Source organism: Corvus cornix, chromosome 3 (assembly GCF_000738735.6).
Source record: "Corvus cornix cornix isolate S_Up_H32 chromosome 3, ASM73873v5, whole genome shotgun sequence".
Taxonomy (NCBI): Eukaryota; Metazoa; Chordata; class Aves; order Passeriformes; family Corvidae; genus Corvus; species Corvus cornix.
The window spans coordinates 60,166,228-60,186,561 of record NC_047056.1 but is presented as its reverse complement, the minus strand read 5'-3'; the positions used below and the strand labels follow the sequence as shown (position 1 = coordinate 60,186,561).

The following is a 20,334-nucleotide window of genomic DNA, read 5'->3' as shown; positions in this document are numbered from 1 at the left end:
AAAATTATTCATTTTGCATCATCTTCTTTCATCCCAAACAAATCTTAGAGAAGTGTTTCCTTCTCTCACATTTTACACTGCAATCAAATTCAGCCACTCTTAATATGGAATATTTTAAGATGCCAGTGTTATTTTTGCTATTTTGAGTGGAAACAATCTTCTGAATTCAATATGGATTTTAAAAATGGTTCACATCAACTCAGAACGGCATTTTCCAGAAATTTAACTAAAATCCAAAAAAAGACACCATACTTGAACCACATGTGAGGTTCCAACTACAGTTTAAGACATACCATCTTAATGGGACAATATCTTTTAAAACCACATTTGCAAGTATCATAGACAAATCAGAAAGAAGGCATGGAAGTTCCCACATTCTTGCTTGTCTTGCCTATTTCATGAGCTTACAAGGCTCATTTCATACAACCAATTTTTTTTTTTACATTTTTTTGTATAAAATAGCTCTGACAGCAACATTTAGCACTTTCAATTTTGAAAAAAAATGAATGTAAGTGTATGATGTTTGGGATTGGAAACGTTATTGTAACAAAGATTGGACAAATTTGAACCAAAAAATTTATAAACGTAAGCTGTAAGAAAAAACAGATTGTTTATGATAAGTACTTTTTATTTACTCTTCACAGGTATTCAAAAGCAACTCTCATGAATAACAACTACAAGGACAATTAACATGAATAATTGTGCAAAAATTTGTATAAGAAATAAATATTTGAGGTTTTGTTTCTTTTTGGCTGAAAGACAGTTAGAAAGCTGAAAAAATACCAGTCATACACCAAAAATAATAAAAACTCACAGCACTATTATAGCTGTTCTGTAGTACCATGTACCCAGCAGTAACTACAAAGTTCATGAGCATCTCTAGACTGATGCATAGCCACATATACAAATCACAAATAATTTTAAACAAAGCATCAAATCTGCAGCCAATAAGGCCTCAGTCCTCTAAGGGTACATTTGTGACAATCACAAGTGGCTGATTTTAATAAATTTGCACTAATTTGCTCATCTTTGATTGCAAAGAAATTGTGATAGACAGGTTTGTAGAGCAAGGTTCAGACAGAGCTGCAGATTACAAGGCAAGAATATACCACCACTGCCATGTATTTTGGAAGCAATTGCTGGAGTTACAGAAAGCAAAACTTGAACATTTGCCTACATCAAGATATTATAGTGTAGTTTCTGCAGGAAAAACATAACATTTGCAGTTCACTTGGAAGATATTCACCCCTAAAAACTGTATTTATGTTATAGTGGTTAGATTTACTTAGATTTACTGTACTATCTTACTATTTAATAACTCACGCTATGTACAATACTGTTCACCATATGTCCAAAAAAGTTAAAAAAAAAAAGAGGGAAGCTGAAGTAACTTGAGGATGCATATGTGGAAAGCAATGTAAATGTACATGAATGTGAACATAAATATTATGGGGACATCTATGATAAAGTCTCCTGAAATTTCAATCTATCAAATACAATCATAGGGTTACTGGGAGAAATTAATACAGTCACAAACAAAATCAGAACAGTAGTGAATAACACAAAACCATCTGGGGAAGTGGGGTGGTTTTCAGAGGAGGATGCACACATGCATCCTGCAAGAGGGAAGAGAACCCAGGGAATGGTTCCAAGCCATATGGCTGCCACAGGGAAGTGGGGTCAGAGTGAGCAGTAACAACTTGCAGCTGCATTGATGTTTGGTCTTTGATGAGAAAGACCATCTGCAGCTCTTGGCTGCCCTTGGTTACATCTTGGCACTTGAAAATCAATGGGAGCAGTGATAGTAACTTGCATCAGTGGAAGAATGCATTTTTCTCAGGGACAGAAAGCAATTCCCAGAATAAGGGAACACTATCCCTTATACACTATCTCCCCCTATCCCTGGGGAGCCTGTTCAGTGCTCAACCACTCTCTGGGTGAAGAACCATTTCCTGATACCCAACCTAAACCTCCCCGATTCAGCCTCAGGCGATTCCCTCGGGTCCTGTCACTGGGCACCACAAAGAAGAGATCAGTGCCTGCCCCTCTGCTTCCCCTCATGAGGATGTTGCAGACCACAATGAGGTCTTCCCTAAGTCTCACTCAGGCTGAACAGACCAAGTGACCTCATAAGGTCACCCTCCTCATAAGGCTTCCACTCAGGGCCCTTCACCATCCTCATGGCCCTCCTTTGGGCACTCTCTAATAGTTAATGTCTTTTTTATATTGTGGCACCCAAAACTGCTCACAGTGTTCAAGGTGAGGCCGCACCAGTGCACAGCAGAGTGGGACAATTGCCTCCTTTGAGCAGAATATTTTTTACTAAGTATAAAAGCAAATTGGCAGAAGGCACTATAATCTGGTCAGTAATATTTCCATCTCAGAATTTAGATGGCTCCATCTATCTCTTACCATGGGACAAATTATTTAAAATATCAAAGAATCATCAGCATCTCTTTTCTATCCTTTCTTGACCATAAAAGACAGTTTTGTGCCACTTTATATACTGTGAATGAAGAGACAGGCAGTGGCAAAGAGTTGAGAATGCATTTTGTGTTAATGAAAGGTAACATTTTTGAAGGGGCACATAATTTCCAGACAGACTATCATCTCTGTATCAGTAATTATGCATTTTAACAATCCCAATATAGTAAATCAGCTGAGTAAACTTCTGGTTTCACCACTTTTTCCAAATACATTTTCTACCATCTTTAAAATTGAAATAGAAGTGATCACTTTCAGTAATTCAAGTATTCCACAGTTTCTCATTGAAAAGGGGACTCACCTTGTATGTGAGCATAAATGACAATGAAATTTGGTGGAAAATATTACAAAGAAGATACCTCTAATACCATGTAGTTCTTCTACTCTTGAGTGGATTTAGCACCTAATATTTTACCTTTGTTTTGGAACATCTTACAGAAGTACATGAGGGGATAATCATCTGTAGGAGCTTTCATCACCTGCTGGCTGAGGTACAAAAGCTTCAGCTATACACAAGTACCTCCACTCGAGGAGACTTTACAAAATTCTCAGAATTGTAACAGTGTTATTAATAAATATCAAAAAATCACGTTTCTGTTAGCTTAGCTGGTTAGGAACAATCAAGTAGTACTCAAATGAAAATCCTATTGTTTGTGGTTTGCTTTTCTCAAGCTGCAAGATGAAGGACAAACCAGAAGCATGGAAAAACCAGCACACAGGCCACAAACAAGCAAACCTCAACTATTATACAAATGGTTTTTTCTTCCTCATTGCCTATATATGCAGATATATAATGATCAGCACTCCAATTTTTCTAATTCCCTAATAGGCATTACCATAGATCGTCTGAGGTTCTCTTCTTAAGGCAACAGATGATATGGATTGATAAGTAGATAAAAGGCAATTTGATAAATTATAAGGTAATTGCCTACATTGCAGAACAGGAAGTTATGTTTCCATAGTTGAGATCATCAGTGTTTGTGAAGAAGGTAGCCTTACTTCATCAAAGGCTGAAAAAGATTTGGGAAATGGGGTTATAAATGACAGGACAGTAGAATACTGCAGCTTTTCTACTGCCAGAGCACATCAAGCAAAATGATGACCCCACTGGAGTCAGAGACTAAGCCTCTGCCGATTTTCCTGAACTAATATTTCAGCTCCTTGTTCCTGTCCTGTGAGCTCAGCATCTCCTGCAACATTTGGGCCCCTTTACACTCATCTCTGAGGTGATGCAGGAGAGATGGGCACCAGGGTAGCTCCTACCAAGACTTCAGTCCCCTGGCCCAGGACCCATCCACCAGCCACTGGATGGTCCACCAGCCTGGCTTTGGGCTTGTAAATTCCCTTCTGAGGAACAAATAAGTAGATCCATGAGTGAACTGTTTGCTCTCTGGGTTTTGGATCCATAAGAGATTTGCAATATTTAAGTATTTAAACTGCTTTTTCCTTGTGGTTCGTTTGTTTGTTGGGGTTTTTTTCACTGGGGGATAATTACAGGACAAGCAATATTTCCTCATTCTGCTTTCTTTTTGCATTTTTTGCTTAGATCACTTTTCTGATTTATTTCAACATCATTCTTAGTACCAGAGAGGTCTTTTAAGAAATAGCACTATGGTAAAAAACTAGAGCACTCTTTCTTTTGGGTAAAAAAACCCAAAACAGACAGGAGAAGGGAACAGCAATGTGAAATTCCACAGGAATTCATGTACAATTATTCCCTTCACAGCTCCCACCAAAATGATGGGATTACCAGGTGTCAGCTCCCTTTGCCTTTCTTGTTCAGAAAGATATTCACAGTTCACACTCAGCACTTGTCAACAGCACTCAAGTTTTAGGCACATCCCAAAGGAATTAGAAGAATTTGGGGCTGGAAGCTTTCTCACTAGGGCCTTCTACACTTTAATTTTGGCAGTTGAACTCTTCCAGAATCAGTACAGAAAAAAAACACACTAGTGTAGATAAATTTTATCAATATAAGAGTACTTGTAACATTTAATACCTGCTCAGGTATTTAGGGGGCTGTAGCAGTGTTAAGTGCTTTTCTGTTGCAACCACAGTAGGGCCTTTCCTAGTAGAGCTATCATTTCTAAAAATCCACATTTCTCACTGAAATAGGCTGGTTTTCAGGAGTGCAAAAGCCCAAAAAGCACTTCCAAAATTAGAAAAATTATCTTCAGCCATTGAAGCTTCAGACATGTCTTAGTTCTAGCTTTACCAAAGCAACAGCACAAACACCACACGTCTCTATGACGGTTTTGGGGATCCTGGCCATGAATGGACAGTTAAAGGGAAAAAAGCTGCATGCTCACCAAAATAATTTTTTTTTCTTAGCCTGTTTTTTCCCATCAGTTGCTTTAGAGCATCACTAAAATTTATGACAAAATTGCTATAAAAGATTATTGTTACTCTAAGAGCAGCTGCTCATAGGAGCAGTTTTCAAACTGAAGATTCTGCTTTTTCCTAGCCTCAGTTTCAGAGTTATCTATTTGTGGAAGCATCAGGTTATTATCTAGCAAAGTGCATTTCATTACAGTAATCACAGGAAGATATTTTCACAAGGAATCAGCCCAATGTATAATGTGTGCTGTAACATTATGGAGAAATATATATTACAATATATAACCATAATAGTTTTAAATGTCTTAAGTGCTGCCTAATGTACTACACACATGGGCAAAATTGCAATGTTGTTCTTCCCCTTGAAGCAGGTACATAATTTTTTAGCTGCAAACAAGCTGTGAAATAGTAATAATTTTAGGATGTTGCCATGTTTCAAGTACCCTGCTTTAATCAGTAGAATTCCCTACTTTTAGCTATTCAGTTCAGACTACTGTAGCTATTTTAGTCAACCTAATTTCCTATTCTCTTGGCTGCAGATAAGTACTTTAATGAAAAGCATGGCCAAAATTTTAAAATAAAGCTTCATCACAGTTGCTGTGCAAGGGCCCACTACGTGTACTGTACTTTGTATTATTCACAAGTAGGGTCTGAAAGTACAGAAGTGTTGGAATAGATGATTAAGTACCATTCTTAAATTATAGACATATCGCAAAGTACAGAAGAATACTGGGAATATACTTACAAATCTCCCAACAGCATTTACTGTACAATAGTTGGTGTATGTCAGAAAGACTTTTAAGTCATAAAAGCACATGGCAAACTCTTCTGGCATAGCATATTCTTACTGAAGCAAACAATGTGCATTAATAATAAAATAAGTATTGGCCTAAATTGTACAGTCAGATCAGGTTTTCTGTTAAGATTGTCCCAAACATCCCAAACATCCAAACAAAATATAATGGAAGCTGTATTTACGTTTAAACAATATTCAGATTCAAAATATATTAAATACCATTTCTAATTCAGGACAGTTGAATATACCTTGCTCATATGAGTAATCCTAGTTATTTGACTGCAGGCTACTGTAATTACAGGACCAATTTTAAAAAGCCACCAAACACTCATAGAGAGCAGAGAAGGTAGTCTACAGGTGAAGACAGGGAACTAAATTATTAAGATACAAACCTCAAAGGAGAAAAAAAGAGTTATATCAATGGATTATTCACTGTCTCTTCCAGCAGCAGCACTAAGGGGAACTAACAGTAACTGCAATGAAGAAACTGATTCAAAACAAGCTGAAGGGGGTGGTATTTCACATAATGTGTCATTACACAGTGTTATTGCTTGCCACAGGATGCTGGTGAAGCTAAAAGCTTACACGAGTTCTCGGCAAAACCGGACATGTTTGCAGAAAATACATCCATGGACTATTGCTAAACACATAGAAAGAACATCTGGCTCAGGAATTGCCTGGCAGCATATGGCTGCAGGCTGGTGAAAGCGTTGGGAATATTGTCCCTTCTTTAAAACTCTTTCACGGGTGTCTTTTAAACAAGTAGGATACAGGTAGATAGACTTTCTATCCAAACAGGTAGAACTACTTTTATGTTCAAATAGGCCATAATTTAAAATAATTCTGGTTCCTTGCAACAATGAAAGTAATGGAGATGCATGTGGATGACAAAAAGTAGAAATTAGTATATAGGACATTAGCAGAAGTATCTTTATTATACTGCATTATTTTTAAAAATAACTTTTTAAAAAGTAACACATCCTATTTAATTTATGTTTGAATTTATTGAACTTTCTGAGGATACTATTTCCTGATTAGATTTTAAACCATCACCTTTCAAGGAAATCTGGATCACATTTAATATGCAGTGGCCACAAGTAATTCTCAGGAACTCATTCCCAACCATGGATCTTGTGATGTACAGGTTGGCTTGCTCCAGCTTTGAAGAAATGAAGCAATTCTCCAATTCTAGCTCCTGTAGCTGAAACATTTTAAACACAGAGTAACACTGACAGTGTACTTATCTGCAGAAGACAGGCCCCTTTCTAAACTGCAAGCCATGTTCCCAGCTCATAGTGGATGTTCAGTGTTATCTTAATTCAGTGAATTACGTATTCAAAAAATAAACATGCATTTAAATTTTAACAGTCCTCTTTAGTCAGTGAAACTGTTGTGTTTATGCCCTGACTGGAAATGTAAATATCAAAAATGTCAGTGGACAAACAGAAAGACATCTGCATCACTGAATTTCTGAGTGATATTTTGAGTTAATGAATAAAAACTGCCAAATGCATTTTGCTACAGCAAAAAGTAAAAATATTTAGAACACTTCTGGATTAGAAGACTTCCTAAAAACCAATCTGTTCTCACTGTAAAATGTCAGTATATATTATGAGGTCCTATGTCCTTCCAAAGATTACATTTGCAGGCATCGCCAGAGCTCATAATACAGCTCATACTGATGCCCAAAGACTGTCCTGCTGATTGTTTGGTTTTGGTGTTATGTTTGAGTCAGCAGGACTGAAACCTAGGAATGAATTTTGAATGAATTTTAAATGAATTTTATTTACTTCAGATTAAACCAAGATAGATGGTGCAAATAAAAGAAATCCCCTTGAGAATACTCCCAAGAACTCATCTGTTTGAAGATGGTGTTAAATACAGTTTACACAGCAGATCTTTAATATAAGCAGATAATTCCATATTTTGTTTCCTTCCATTTCATTCCTAAGCACCTGATCACTATTCACACATTCTGCAGTGTGATGAAAATACCTGCAATATTTAATTTTATCTATTAGGGCCTATAGTTTTTTATTTTGCCCCAACTATTCGTATTTACATGCAAAGTCTCATTACTGGAAGCAGCTAACACAAAGGAGAACGGCAGAATCAAGTGATTTGCTAAGTTAACAATCTCAGCATGACTCTCAGCTAATACAAGAGTAGGTTCAAAGATCCTCTGAATCACAAATTAATAGTTGCACAAATTCCAGAGCATGATTCCAGAAATTAATGAGAAGCTCAGTCTCTGTGAAGCCAGTTCATGGGGTGGGTGTCCCAGCCTGAGGAACCATCAGTTTCTCACAGTGTGTATCTGATAGGAAGAGTAGAACCATTTTTCCTTTCTATCCTGCTATTAGCAATATTCTGTGTTTTGCAAAATAGACAGAAGTTTTGTTTTCACTTCCCTCAACAGCTACGGGGCTAGATGTGTATTTTGGGAGACTTTGAACATAAGTCCATTTTCCCCAGAAGCTGGGACTTCTGCTGCTGGAAATTCTGAGATGACTCTGAGTATTTCTGCCATCAATAATCAGAATTGTTTATAATAATTGTCTGGGTCAGCGCAAAACAGTTCCTAATCTGACACTCCCATAATCCTTTCCCCTTTGCCTGTAAATTTGAGAGATTTGTACCTTTGGGGTGATCTACAGCACACATACACACAGTGCTGGGTAATGGTGGGTGCAAACCAGCTGCCTTCTGCAGCTTCCATTCTTCTTGTAAATACTGACATCCCTATTTTCTGTTCAGAGGATTTTACCCGAAATTATAATAAAGTTTATAGTCTTGAAAGGTACAGAATTATTTGCCTAACTTTACCTGATTTTTAGTGTGACCCTTTTTTCCCTCCCCTTTATCCATGCCTGAATTCCATTGTGTTCCCAAGCTAAACTCAGAAAACATACATAAAGGACAGGATCTTCAGGTTAAATTCTCCAGCTTCACAACCAGCAGTGGTCACTATTCTGTGCATTACCAACTCAAAAGATTTTTTTGTTAAAAAAGAATACAAATACTCAGCCTTCTGCTTTCAAGGAATGCTTTGTCATTTAGCAAGCTTTTATCCACAATACCAAACGCATTCAATATACACGGGCATACCCGTGGCTGTCAGTCAAACCAGAACCTATAATGGGACTACAATCCAACAGTGCTCAAACCAGATTTTCATGGATGAGTTTCAGAACTCCAAGATTCACCTAAGTACCCAACAATTTGAGGCTCAGGAAATAGGTGAGGCAAATGTATTTTTGTGTCTTGAAAGTAGCAGCTGTCAGGAAATACAGAGATGTCAGCCTGATACCCAGTTCCAAGGACCCTTCAGCTCCAGTAGCTTCAAAAGACTCTACGAACTTCGTGCTTGGCCTTCTGCCAAGAGTGGTGATTACAAAGTGTCATGGCATGCAATGCTTACTCATTTTTCTTACGCGCCCCAAATGCCTGGGTTTTTTCCTCATGACAAGTTTTGGATCCTGCTGTTCCTAACTACAGAACTAAAAATAAAGTGCTGGTGCAGAACAATGTCTGTTGGTTCTTCGGGTACTTACTAGAACAGCGGACAAAAATAAACAAGACTGTACTATATGTAACACGTGGATACATTTAAGAGGGTTTTATTATGATACAGTGTTCATATTTACTAAAACATAAAATGCAGTGACTGAGCTTGTAATGGTGCAAGTAACAATCTACCACCTTTTTTTTTTCCATCAGATTAAGAAGGAAACAGCTGTTGTCAGATGGCAGCATGATGCCAACAGTCGAACAGGAAGGATTACAGCATTCAAGTCATCTTAATCCTAGTGCATAAGCATTAATAGAGGCTTTTCTTTCACCACAAATGGCTAATGTAGCTAAGCTCTGACACTGGTCTGAACTTCTCACTTATCTAGGGAAACTATATGCTGTTAGCAGCACAGTAGATGAAGTAATATTTCATTTAATAAAAATGTCATGGAGGATTTACAAATCTGATGTAAACCATTAAATTGACACCACGAAGCCCATACCATTAAAATGGTATCTCTACATTAGCTGTAAAGACACCTTGAAAGAAAACATAACATCCTTTACTGCACTTAAATCTATTATAAGCAGCTCATTATGATTTCCTATTTATCAAATTGATCTGGACCTTATACTCTGCTGTGTGAGAGAGTTCAAAGGAAATTGCTAAGGGCACAGAGTGCAGGAGGAGTCAGTAAATACCAGGCAGTTCATTGCATAGAAACTGCTTTTGTTTAAGAGCAGAAACTCTGTTCTGAAAGACTAAGACATTTCAAAGTGACATTTACTTAAACACCTCTGTTCCGTCCTCATTTCATGTCTGTCTATCCCATAACACTGAAGGCCTTTGTTGATCCCATTTCTATCTAGTACATGTGCATGCATTCATAATTCTTATTTTTAAATTAATCTTAAAAACATCTAACTTACCTCATATCACTACTACATATTTTAATGTTCTTTTATTATCATCTATATTTTGACGAGTTTTACTGCTATTATTAATATTACAACAGCAGTAGTTTTAAAATTCTTTCAATTTTGTTTGAGTCAGTTTTTATTGACCTTACTGGGTATATCACTTACCAGAAAGCTGAGAGCCAGTGTGACATTGTGGCGAAGAAAAGCCAAGGATAAATTTGCTGCTAGAGGTAGTTCAAAGGATTATCACACAGCCCAATCCTTCAATTTTATTAGAAATTGATCCCTTAACTGAATTAACTATCCAAGCAGGTTTTTATCCAAATTAAGTTTCCTTAAGTTTGTCTACAGGCAGATGGTAGCCTTTAAAGATTATTGGAGATATAAACCATTCTATCTGATATATGTAATTATAAATCAATACTATGGCCCTAATTCGTAGAAAACATGTGCTTTTCTGTGGCTATGAAATCTCTTGTCTCATTATGCCCAGGTCTAAAAGCATTTACTGTCATAATAGCAAAATGTAGTATTTATCAGAGTTGTTAATCTGTTGCTAGTGCTGGCCACCAAATGCAGGGCCATATGTTTCTCTGCTGGGAAGAAGAGAGAGGAGCAAAATTCTTTTCACAGAATCTAAATTTTATACAGGAAAAATACACGATAGATCAGTTCACCTCTTGCACCCACCCTTTGCTGTAGTGCCCCCAAACCCTAATTCCTCCATCTGATAACTGTTCAAATTTCTGCAGCTCCGTTGGACACATAGTGGCTAAGAGCTCATTCTGGGTTGCTGGCTTCTAGTAAGTAAAATGTGCTTGTCTATATTTTTTTTCTTGAGTTGACTTTCTATTAATTTTCACTGTATTCAAGCTTCTGCTTTACATCTCTGCCATCTCAAACCTTACTTTATACAGCACTGTTTCTTATTTTGATCTTTGTGGTGCAGAAAGAAAAATTATTGAAGTGATGCAACTTTTCCTTCCAAGTTGATGGACTCTGATGGCCACGCTGGCTTCTTTTTTTAATCCAGAGATTATGAAGGAAGTTTTGACAGTACAAAGGGAGAATGAGTGTGATAATATATATATATATATATATATACTTATTACATGATAGACATCAAGCATCCATTGATTCTATTGATCACTCTTGCAGGGAAAAAATAAAGTAGTATTAGGCTTTTCAATCCTTACTGCAGTCAGTTTTGCTGAGATGGTATGTCAGGAAGGATTGACGGAAATAAACATCTGAGGAGGAAGAGTAAGGGAATGTAGGTCTGTGTGTATGACACACATACTCTTGTACTCCCTAAGAGAATGAGGAAAACAAGCTCGCTGTTACTGCAGCCATCTCCTTTCCAGTGCTGGAAAAGCCACCATAAGGGCTACCCAGCCGAGGCCACGCCTGGTTTGATACATAGTATCAGACAGAAGAGACGCTGTCTCAGAAATATCTGCCAACCATCCTTCTCCTTGGTGGCAGGGGTCATCTTCCACCTCCAAATAGCATAAGTGCCTCTTCCTTTCTATTTCATCTGGCAAGCCTGGTGAAAAGCTGAAATCTTGAGTGTCCCAGAGCATGTTCCTTGGGCTCTGATAATCCTCCCACCTTTGTGTGGTTTCCAGGAGGTATCACATGGAGCAGAATGGTGAGAAATTAAATGATAACAAAACATCAGTGATGGCGTTCTTTAGTCAAAGATACAGTTAAGTTCAGTTGAGGGGAAACTGCTGGGTTGACACTCTTAATTCACTCTGAGAATTTTTTTGTTATTTATCATAGATTGGTCAGAAAGTGGCTTAAGCCATTTCAAAGCAGTGATGAAGGAATACCCTTTTTGAGTCAAAAGTGCTGGTGGAAGATGGTAAATTCTTTGCAGAGCTGGAATACAATAATTTAGTAATCCTTTTGAGTCAAAATGAGCTGAATTGACAACTTTAAATAGCATGTTGTTACTAGCAGCATTTCGCTGAATGCATGCTTTTTACATTGCATGTCACTTTTAAATAAAAATAAGAGTTCAGGCTTACACACAGATGATTCCCAAGCCTAAGACCTTGAGTTCCCTGTTCCACAGCCTCACCACAGGCTTCTCAGATGTTCAGTATCTTCTGAAGGGCTGGCAGCTCCATAAAGATCACTGACAAGTGTGCAGCATCTTCGGTTGAGAAAATAAATGGATTTATCTAAACACTGTATAAGGTAAGAGCAAAAAGTCTACAAGAAAGGAGGCGGGAGGGAGGAGCAGTAGGGGATGACAAGAAAGCTCTGTCTTAAAAGTCAAAATGTAGGGATAAAGTAAAAATTGCCAAAAGTCAAGCAGACTCCTGACAGTTGACAGGTCTTGACACCTAGCAATAGAAATTAAATTACATATACTATCTTTGACAGTACAGAAAAAAAGGAAAAATTAAATAGCAGTAAAGTTGCTGCACAGTAAGAATGAAGTTGAAATCAAAGATAATGTTGGCATGGCCACCCCAAAACTTCCTGACTTAATACTCTGTCAGGATAATGACAGCAAAATCCAGACAACTCCTGAAAATCTGTGGATAACACTACACTGTATTCAAGACAGCAGCAAAGTTTTTAAGGTTCAGTAAAATTAAGGCAGGCAGAATAGATAATCATCTGTCCTAGATATTGAAATAATTCCCCTAATTCAATAGTAAGTGATTACAAAAATCTATCAGCTCAAGTGATGTCATATTACCACAGAATGTCAACATAACATATAATTCAGAAAGAAAAACAAAAATATAATTCAGAAAGAGAAAAACTGAAAAACTGACAACTTTACACCTGTTGCTCTGAGCTTGACACTGTGCAAGTCTTTTTTAGGAGCTTCAAAGGAAAGCGTATTTTGAGACATGGAGGTAAATGGAAAGCTGGGATAAAATACAAGGCATTATTTACCTTTACCAAGGCAAATACAGACTTAAATAATAAAATACCTTGTATTAAGGATGGGGGGCTGCAGGAGACCTATCCTATATCGCCTTCAGTATCACATTTGATACTGGAACACATAAGGACCATAACTACATACAGAGATAAACAGGAGAGTGGGAACAATGCAAGTTTGTAAGCTGGGGAAAGGCTTATCTGAAAAGAGACAGCAATATATTACACTGAAAAGCAAACCAATGAACTGGGGGAGTCTTCCTATTAAAATTTCTCTAGGCTCCCTATTGTTAATGATCTTAATATTTCATATTTTCGATTCATAACTTTGGACAGAAAGCATCATGTGAAATTTACTGATACTATAAAATTAAGGATATCAATTTAAAGAAAGTCCAAGATATTATGAAAAAATGGATTAACAAAAAGACTGAAAAATAAAAAACATACACAAGTGCATGAATTTAATAGACTTAATAACTAGATTTTATGCTATAAGCCAGGGGGCTCATCAGTTTGAAATGACAGATACTAACTGGTCACAAGACAACCATCAAACATAGTGTTGTACAGCAATAAAAAAGGTATCAGCCATTCTGTGTAGATCTAGGTATATCAGGCTAGATAGCAGAGTTTTAATATTATCACAGACATTGATTAAACATTAATTAAAATTATAGTGTCACTTTCAATCACTCATAATCAAGAAAGATGTGGTCAAATGTGGACAATCACATGGAGAAGAGCAGAATCTACTCAGCACGAGCAGCCAAGAAGCAGCAATAAAATTGCTTTTTGTGAGTACTCACGAACATATCTTGGGTGGAAAAATCAATTTCATTTCATGGAAAATGTCAATACAAAAGAAATATGTAGAAACTTTCCACTGGCAACTGTAGGTAGACAATTAGAAATTAATTTCTAAATTCAAGGGGACCATGATTCCATCCTGCACACCCATTGAGAAGGACAAACAGTCTAAGCTTTAAAAAAGCTTCATATGTTTATGAAGCGGATTAAAGATAGTGGCTTTTTTATAAGCTGCAAGGTAGCACTCAGAGAGATAGAAAGTTCTTTTCAACCTGTCATCCTTATGTGTTGTGTTCCTACACCAGGGTATAAGATACAATACAGTGGCTACATCAGATATTTAAAAAAAAAAAAAAAAGTTAAAGACACATTAAGCTTCTAAAAGAAAATGAACTCAAGAACTTCAGAAGTCAACAACATCACTTCAGGTTTACGTGTCCCAGTATGAAAATTGTTTTAGTGTATAATTTTACAAATCAAACAAAATCATCCACAAGTATATCCTTGGCTTGAGTGGGGAGGAGGGACTGGTAAGAATAAAAGACCAGCCAACAATCCATGCAGACCATTTGTATGCTACTGCAAGAGCATAAGGAACCATAAAATAATACCTGTGCTCTATAACCTCACCTGCAGCACTCAGCAGAACCCTGTGTCCTTTACTTGACCATCAGAGATGGCCACACTAGTACCAAGCCCAGAAATCATCACAGTTCCCTGGAATGCTCCAAGAGAGACATGAAACTTCTGAAAAAAGTTTCATAGGGAAACACTTTGCCCTAGTATGGTAGCCAGGGATACTGGACCAAGAGGTCCAGACTGTGTGTTTTTGTAACAGCAACAGCAGCAGCTTCAACCTCTGCTGGGCCTCTTAAGCATGAGGTAGCTGTGTTCCTTCCTCTGCTTCTTCAGCCTCTCAAGAGGAGGATAAGGAAAGGTGCTCCTTCCTCAAGCTAACCATGCACCACCACATGCTGAGGTGTTGGAGTAGCATTGGTACAGTGTCTTGTCCAAACTTCTTGAACCAAGGCTCCTTTATGAAAAATGTGCCAGTCCAGTTAGGAATGTTCCTCAGGCAGGATTCAGTCCATCAGCCACATCTTAAACCATGTAGACCCAAACCATGCATTTTAAGAAGCATATTGTTAAGTTCACACACATTCCAACACTGCACAACCTAAGTGAGATCTTTTGATGAATGTAAAGGTAATGAATCAGAGGGATGAAGTAAGATGTAACTGACAGTATAAGCAGAAGGTTTTTTTTATTTGCTGGACAATTTTTAAAGATATAAAAATTTCATATGAAAAAGCAGGAATCTCATGACAGCTCCAAAATAGTCTTATTAGTTGCTGCTTCAACTAAAATTGCATTTCATGTGACCACTTTGAGAGGTAGGTTGTGAAAACTAATAATTAATTGATAAAAACATTTGAACTTCCAAAATAGCATTTCAAGCCTGGGACTATGCTTTTCCACATGTGTAGCTTAAGCATTTGCACTTCCTAAAATGAAGAACTACACCAGCCATGCTTCAGTTTGAATTTCTGCAATACAATTTACTGTGGAAATCTCCTTGGTAGCATCGAATATTCACTCTCCTCATGAATGTCTTACATTCATAAGTCTGCATCTTTGTCTTCAGTTTGCTTGTGTTGCCTGGTGTTGTCATTGGGAACTGCTCTATCTGCTGCCATCTCCTTTGTCTGTTGTTCTCAAGAATCACTGCTCATTTCTTTTTTTTGTGCACTGCTCTGCTCTCACTTGGTGCACAATCTTTACTTATGTAGAGATAATTACATAAAGTATATTTATATGAAAGCATCTCGCCTTGCTGAGAACCTAATTTGGTATTTTTATGATTAGTTTCTTGGCTGATCCATTCCCATTCAGTGGGCCCGCTTTTGTCTGACTGAAACTAATCAGAAGTTTATGACTCAGCTGAATGGGGTTTCAATGGTACATAACCATGCTCTATGAGGGTTAATTAGTTGAGGTAAGTATAAGAGACCAAGTACTGCTACATTATTTCTTGTAGCGTTATGAACATTGCATTTCAGTGTATTTACTTCTGATTTTCAGAAAGGAGACTTCTTAGAATAGTTGTATAGTGCCCAAGGTTTTAATATTGTTCCTGTAGCTTCAGGATCCTGTGTTTTGTAAGGTGTCAAATTCAAAGACAGGTTCTTATGATGTCCATATTTCTGCTAACTGTGCAAGTCCTAAAGTGATTTGAATTAATTATCCACTTTTCAGTAAGTACTGAATTAAGGGCATAGTTACTATTCTCTAAGGATCTGATTATAGTAATTGTTTGGGCTGCCCAGTGTACTGTTTTACTGTCATAGTCTAATCTTGTCACAAACTGTATTCTTAGAAATTTATTAAGTACATATTTTAATGTTTAAATATATTTTTTCTAATATATATTAGCATAGTATTTATTCACTTAACGGTGGCAGAACCTTAAAATTAAATTCACGGACTGGGACCCAAAGGTTTAGAATTTACACAGAACACAGGAGTGACAACTTACCCTTAGCATTTCTTCATAGGGTGAGAAAAAGGCATAACGCTGATGAGAAGCATTTTTCCCATCCCACCAGCTACCTAACTATTCTTAACTCAGACTGACAGCTAATTTTTTGGCTTCCTTGCTGTTAACTGGGTTTTAGCTACTTCCATTCTCATGAATAGTAAAAAAACCATTATGGCGTGGCTACCCAGAAGCCTACTAAATGGATTAACCAGAAATTATAGTATTTCAAGAATATGTCAGACAATTTCATATGTATGCACTTGTTTCTACATTATTGTTTTCTGGACTAATTTTTTTTTTGCTGGTCACTTACTAAAGGAGGCAAATAATAAGCAGCTGGTAATGCCTAATAGTAGTTGTTAATGTCTGACTGATATTGACTGAAACATCCATTCCTTATCTATCACGATTTTGTGATATGAATGGAAAAACAATATTATGTGATCTTGCTAAAATCCATCCACATTTTAAGCCTACAGACTCACTAAAGATGACCAAGCATGTAAATTTTCCCTGTCTTGCTGATGGGTACTGGTTCTGGGGAACATCTTTTGCTCGTTTATGTCCTGTTAGATACTGCCACTATTTACCATTCCAGCAATACTCAGTGAAGTAGCTATTCTCTTGTTTAGCATTGAATAATGGAAATTTATCATTACTCAGGTTCTTCAGGACTAATAACCTTCAGTTTTTCAAATGTTGCATTTACTGCATCCCTTTTCAGCCATATCTCCAACAGCTCTACTTCTCCTATAAAAGCATATTGATTGACTTCTTAACATCTTCCCTAATTTTATTGACTTCTTCCACCCAGTAATAAACTACTCAAATTCTGCCTTCAGCCAGGGCACTGACCAGGCATTTATCAAACTTTCAGATGCTGTTCACTGTTTCTCAATCCCTCATCCAGCATGAGAAGTACATCCTTAAAGTTTATTGAACTTGTTAGCCTTTTTACATCTTTTCTCATGATACCTACAAAACACTTGACAGTGATCAGGATGCTACTGGATAAAGAACATAACTTTTTTTCTTTGCTGCATTCATTCAGCTGTCTGCATTAATTGCTGTTTCCTAATTCCCTTTATACTATAAAGTCTTTGAGGCTGACATTTATTTTTTAGTCTGATGTTTATAAAGCAAAGAGAGCCATGAAGCTCTGGTTCAAAACCAGCAGGAATATTCCTTTAAACAAATAACCACTGTTAGAGGAGAACAACAGAAGAGAGGCAGGAGTAAGGAATTGGCAGGGGTTTTTCCTTCTTGACTTCCTTCTCTATTTGCCCAGCAAAGTAACACAGTATAAAACCACAAAAATTTATAAAATTAGAGCTGTGATTTTGGTCAGACTTACAGAAAAAGTTTAACAATTATAGCTGTTACATCAGAGAAAAAGCCCAGTTAAAACTGGTGATATTACATACTTTTCTCATGCAATTCATGTCAAAGTATTATTATTTTAATAATTGTTTAAAAAATATCTACAGACTGCAGGTATTCTAGGAATCAAGTCTTAAATCATACCAATAAAAAGCTACAGAATAATTGATTGCCCTTTTTTCCACTCATTCCTATGGCTTTCTTGAAAAAAATTAGGTAATGAAATCAAGTCTCAGAGCAGCCTTATGTGAAAAGGCTACACTAAAATATCATTACGTTCAGAAATTAAATTTCTGTTTACTACTCTTGATACATGTTATTTGAGTTTTCAATCAATTCTTTTGATGTACATCAACTGTTCAAATACAGGGGAAAAACAGTGATTCATCAAAACACAGTGGAATATCACCGGGAGTGCGCACATTTTTGCTTTCTCTCCACTCAGTGCAAAAATACTTGTATTTACCGGCTAAGTTCTAATTAGAATAGATGATACTGGGAAAAACGGCTTAGTAATGTACCCTGACAGAAGCCGTAAAACAAAAAAGACTAACTATGCAATTTGTCTAACCCATGCTACTATAATTACGCTACAAAATACTGTAGGGACAGCAACTTTTCAGACTTTAGACTAATAACGGGCGTTTTCCACAATCGCGCCTCGCTGCCCTGCGGTACCGCAAGACGCACTTCGGGGAGCGGCTGGAAAGAGCCCGAGGCGGCGGGGAGCGGAGCGGAGCGCGGGGGGAGCGCCCGGCCGGGGCAGAACACGCTCCCACCCGCGGTGACACCCCCGCCGCTGCCACTCGCTCCCGCACCGCGCCGCGGTTCCCTTCCTGGGCGTCGCGCCCGGCGGGAGGAGCAGCGCGGCGGCCGCGCTCGCCCGCCCTTACCTCAGGTGCAGGTAGTGCACCAGCTTCGTCACCACGGTCACCATCTTCCCGGGTCGCCTTCCCCGCCGCTGCCTCGGGGCCGGGAGGGACACGGGGTGAGGAGGGAGCCGCTATCGTGGGGCTCCTCCGCCAGCGGCTCCTCGCTGGTACTTCCCCGCTTTCGGCCCCTCGGTGGCAGCGGCTTCTCCCCTCGCCCGTTCCCTGCCCGCCCCGCCGCGCCGCGGACACTCGGCCGCTGCCCGCCCCGCCCGGGCAGAGGCGGGGCCGGGGCCCCCCGCGGGACCGCCCGACCTCGCCCCCTCCTCCGGCCGCCTCCGGGAGGGCAGCGCCCGCGGTGCGGGGTCGGGCGGCGGGCCCGGGGCGCTGAGGGGCGGCGGGCCGCGGCCCCGGCGCATCTTCGCGAGTGGGGGAGCGCGGGGAGTCCCCGCCGTCGGGGCGGCCCCCGCCCGCTCCGCTCAGCGCAGGCCGGCGGCGGGGACACCGTGACGGGGCTGGGGGTCGGGCCAGGGGCAGAGGGAAGGGGGAGCATGCGGGAACACGGGCGGGGAGGTGCGGCGTGGGTGCCCGACGGGAGGGGGAAGCCGGTCCCGTCCCAGCGTATGGCACGGCTGAGACCCGCACGGTGCCTCTCTCAAATGCTGCTCTGTGGGGAAGAGTTCAACGAGGGGCAAGGGGGGTGATTGTTGGCCTGGGCACCTTGCCTCGCCATACGAAAGCGATGTCTGCGCTTCGTTCAGCTCGGCAGAGAACGGAGAAGGAGAGGTGGTTTGATTATGGCGTGTTAGCGTTTACGCAGGAGCATTTGTCATAGTTCTTTAATCTACCAGACATAAGATCCAGAAGGACTGAAGCAGAAGGCAGACAAATTCAGGCTGGGAGCAATAAAACACCATTGATGTTACCGTAAGGATACTGAAACACTGAAATTACCTCTATAAACCACTCCTGGATGCTGGATCTCTTGAAATTTCATCTCTACAGTGGATGACGTCCTGATATAAAGCATATATAATTTCTACATCGTTTGATTTGGGTTATGGAGAAAATTCTGGGGTCTTTATTGCTGTGAAGAGCAACCTAGAAAATCACAGCAGAAGTGAAATCAGAGCAGTAGAACCACGTTTTCAAATCTATGAATGTTAATTACTTTGTTTCTGGTGCCCTCCAGATTAAGAGTGTCCCTTCAGCCTTATTCTCCCCTTCTTGTGCATCCGCCATGGGCACCGAACAAGACAAGACTCTTGAAAAAGTTGTATGTGTTAAGTGTAATTCAAAGACGTTCGTAACGCACACATTACCTTGTATGGAGAAAGCTTGAGCACAAAACTGTGTTTCATTTTTTCTGACTCAGAATTCTTGATTAAATTACTTAACCCCTCTAATGAAGGATTTCACTATGCAGATAACATTCTGACTACTGAAACTATAAACAAAGATAAGCCACAGTACGTGAAATGTTTCCAGCCCACCAGGAAGTATTTGGCATCTGTGGATAGCTTAGAAGTAAGTTTAGTGCCACAAAGATACAATTTAAATTTTTGCTATGAATTAGAAGTTTGTACCTGTAAGGTGTTATTGATTCATATATATATTCAATGCATATATACACACATATTCACTATATATGCATATATATATATACACATCTCTTTAAGTAAGCTGGCTACAGTAAATTTTAATTCGGTTTTTCTAGAAAGAATTCTTGGAAATCCACATAAAGAGTACAAATTTTAACTCTGTTGTTTCCTGTTGTC

The 20,334-nt window shown here is 38.9% G+C and overlaps 1 protein-coding gene across 1 annotated transcript in view; it reads right to left on the bottom strand.

The window, feature by feature from the left end:
* ARHGAP18 (Rho GTPase activating protein 18) overlaps nt 1-18,789 on the bottom strand; it is a 95,257-nt gene extending 76,468 nt beyond the window's left edge. The window contains exon 1 of the mRNA XM_039569526.1: nt 18,581-18,789. Coding sequence (XP_039425460.1) covers nt 18,581-18,624 — 44 coding nt within the window. The 5' untranslated portion in view covers nt 18,625-18,789. The remainder of the gene's footprint in view (nt 1-18,580) is intronic.
* Between the last annotated feature and the right edge of the window lie 1,545 nt (nt 18,790-20,334).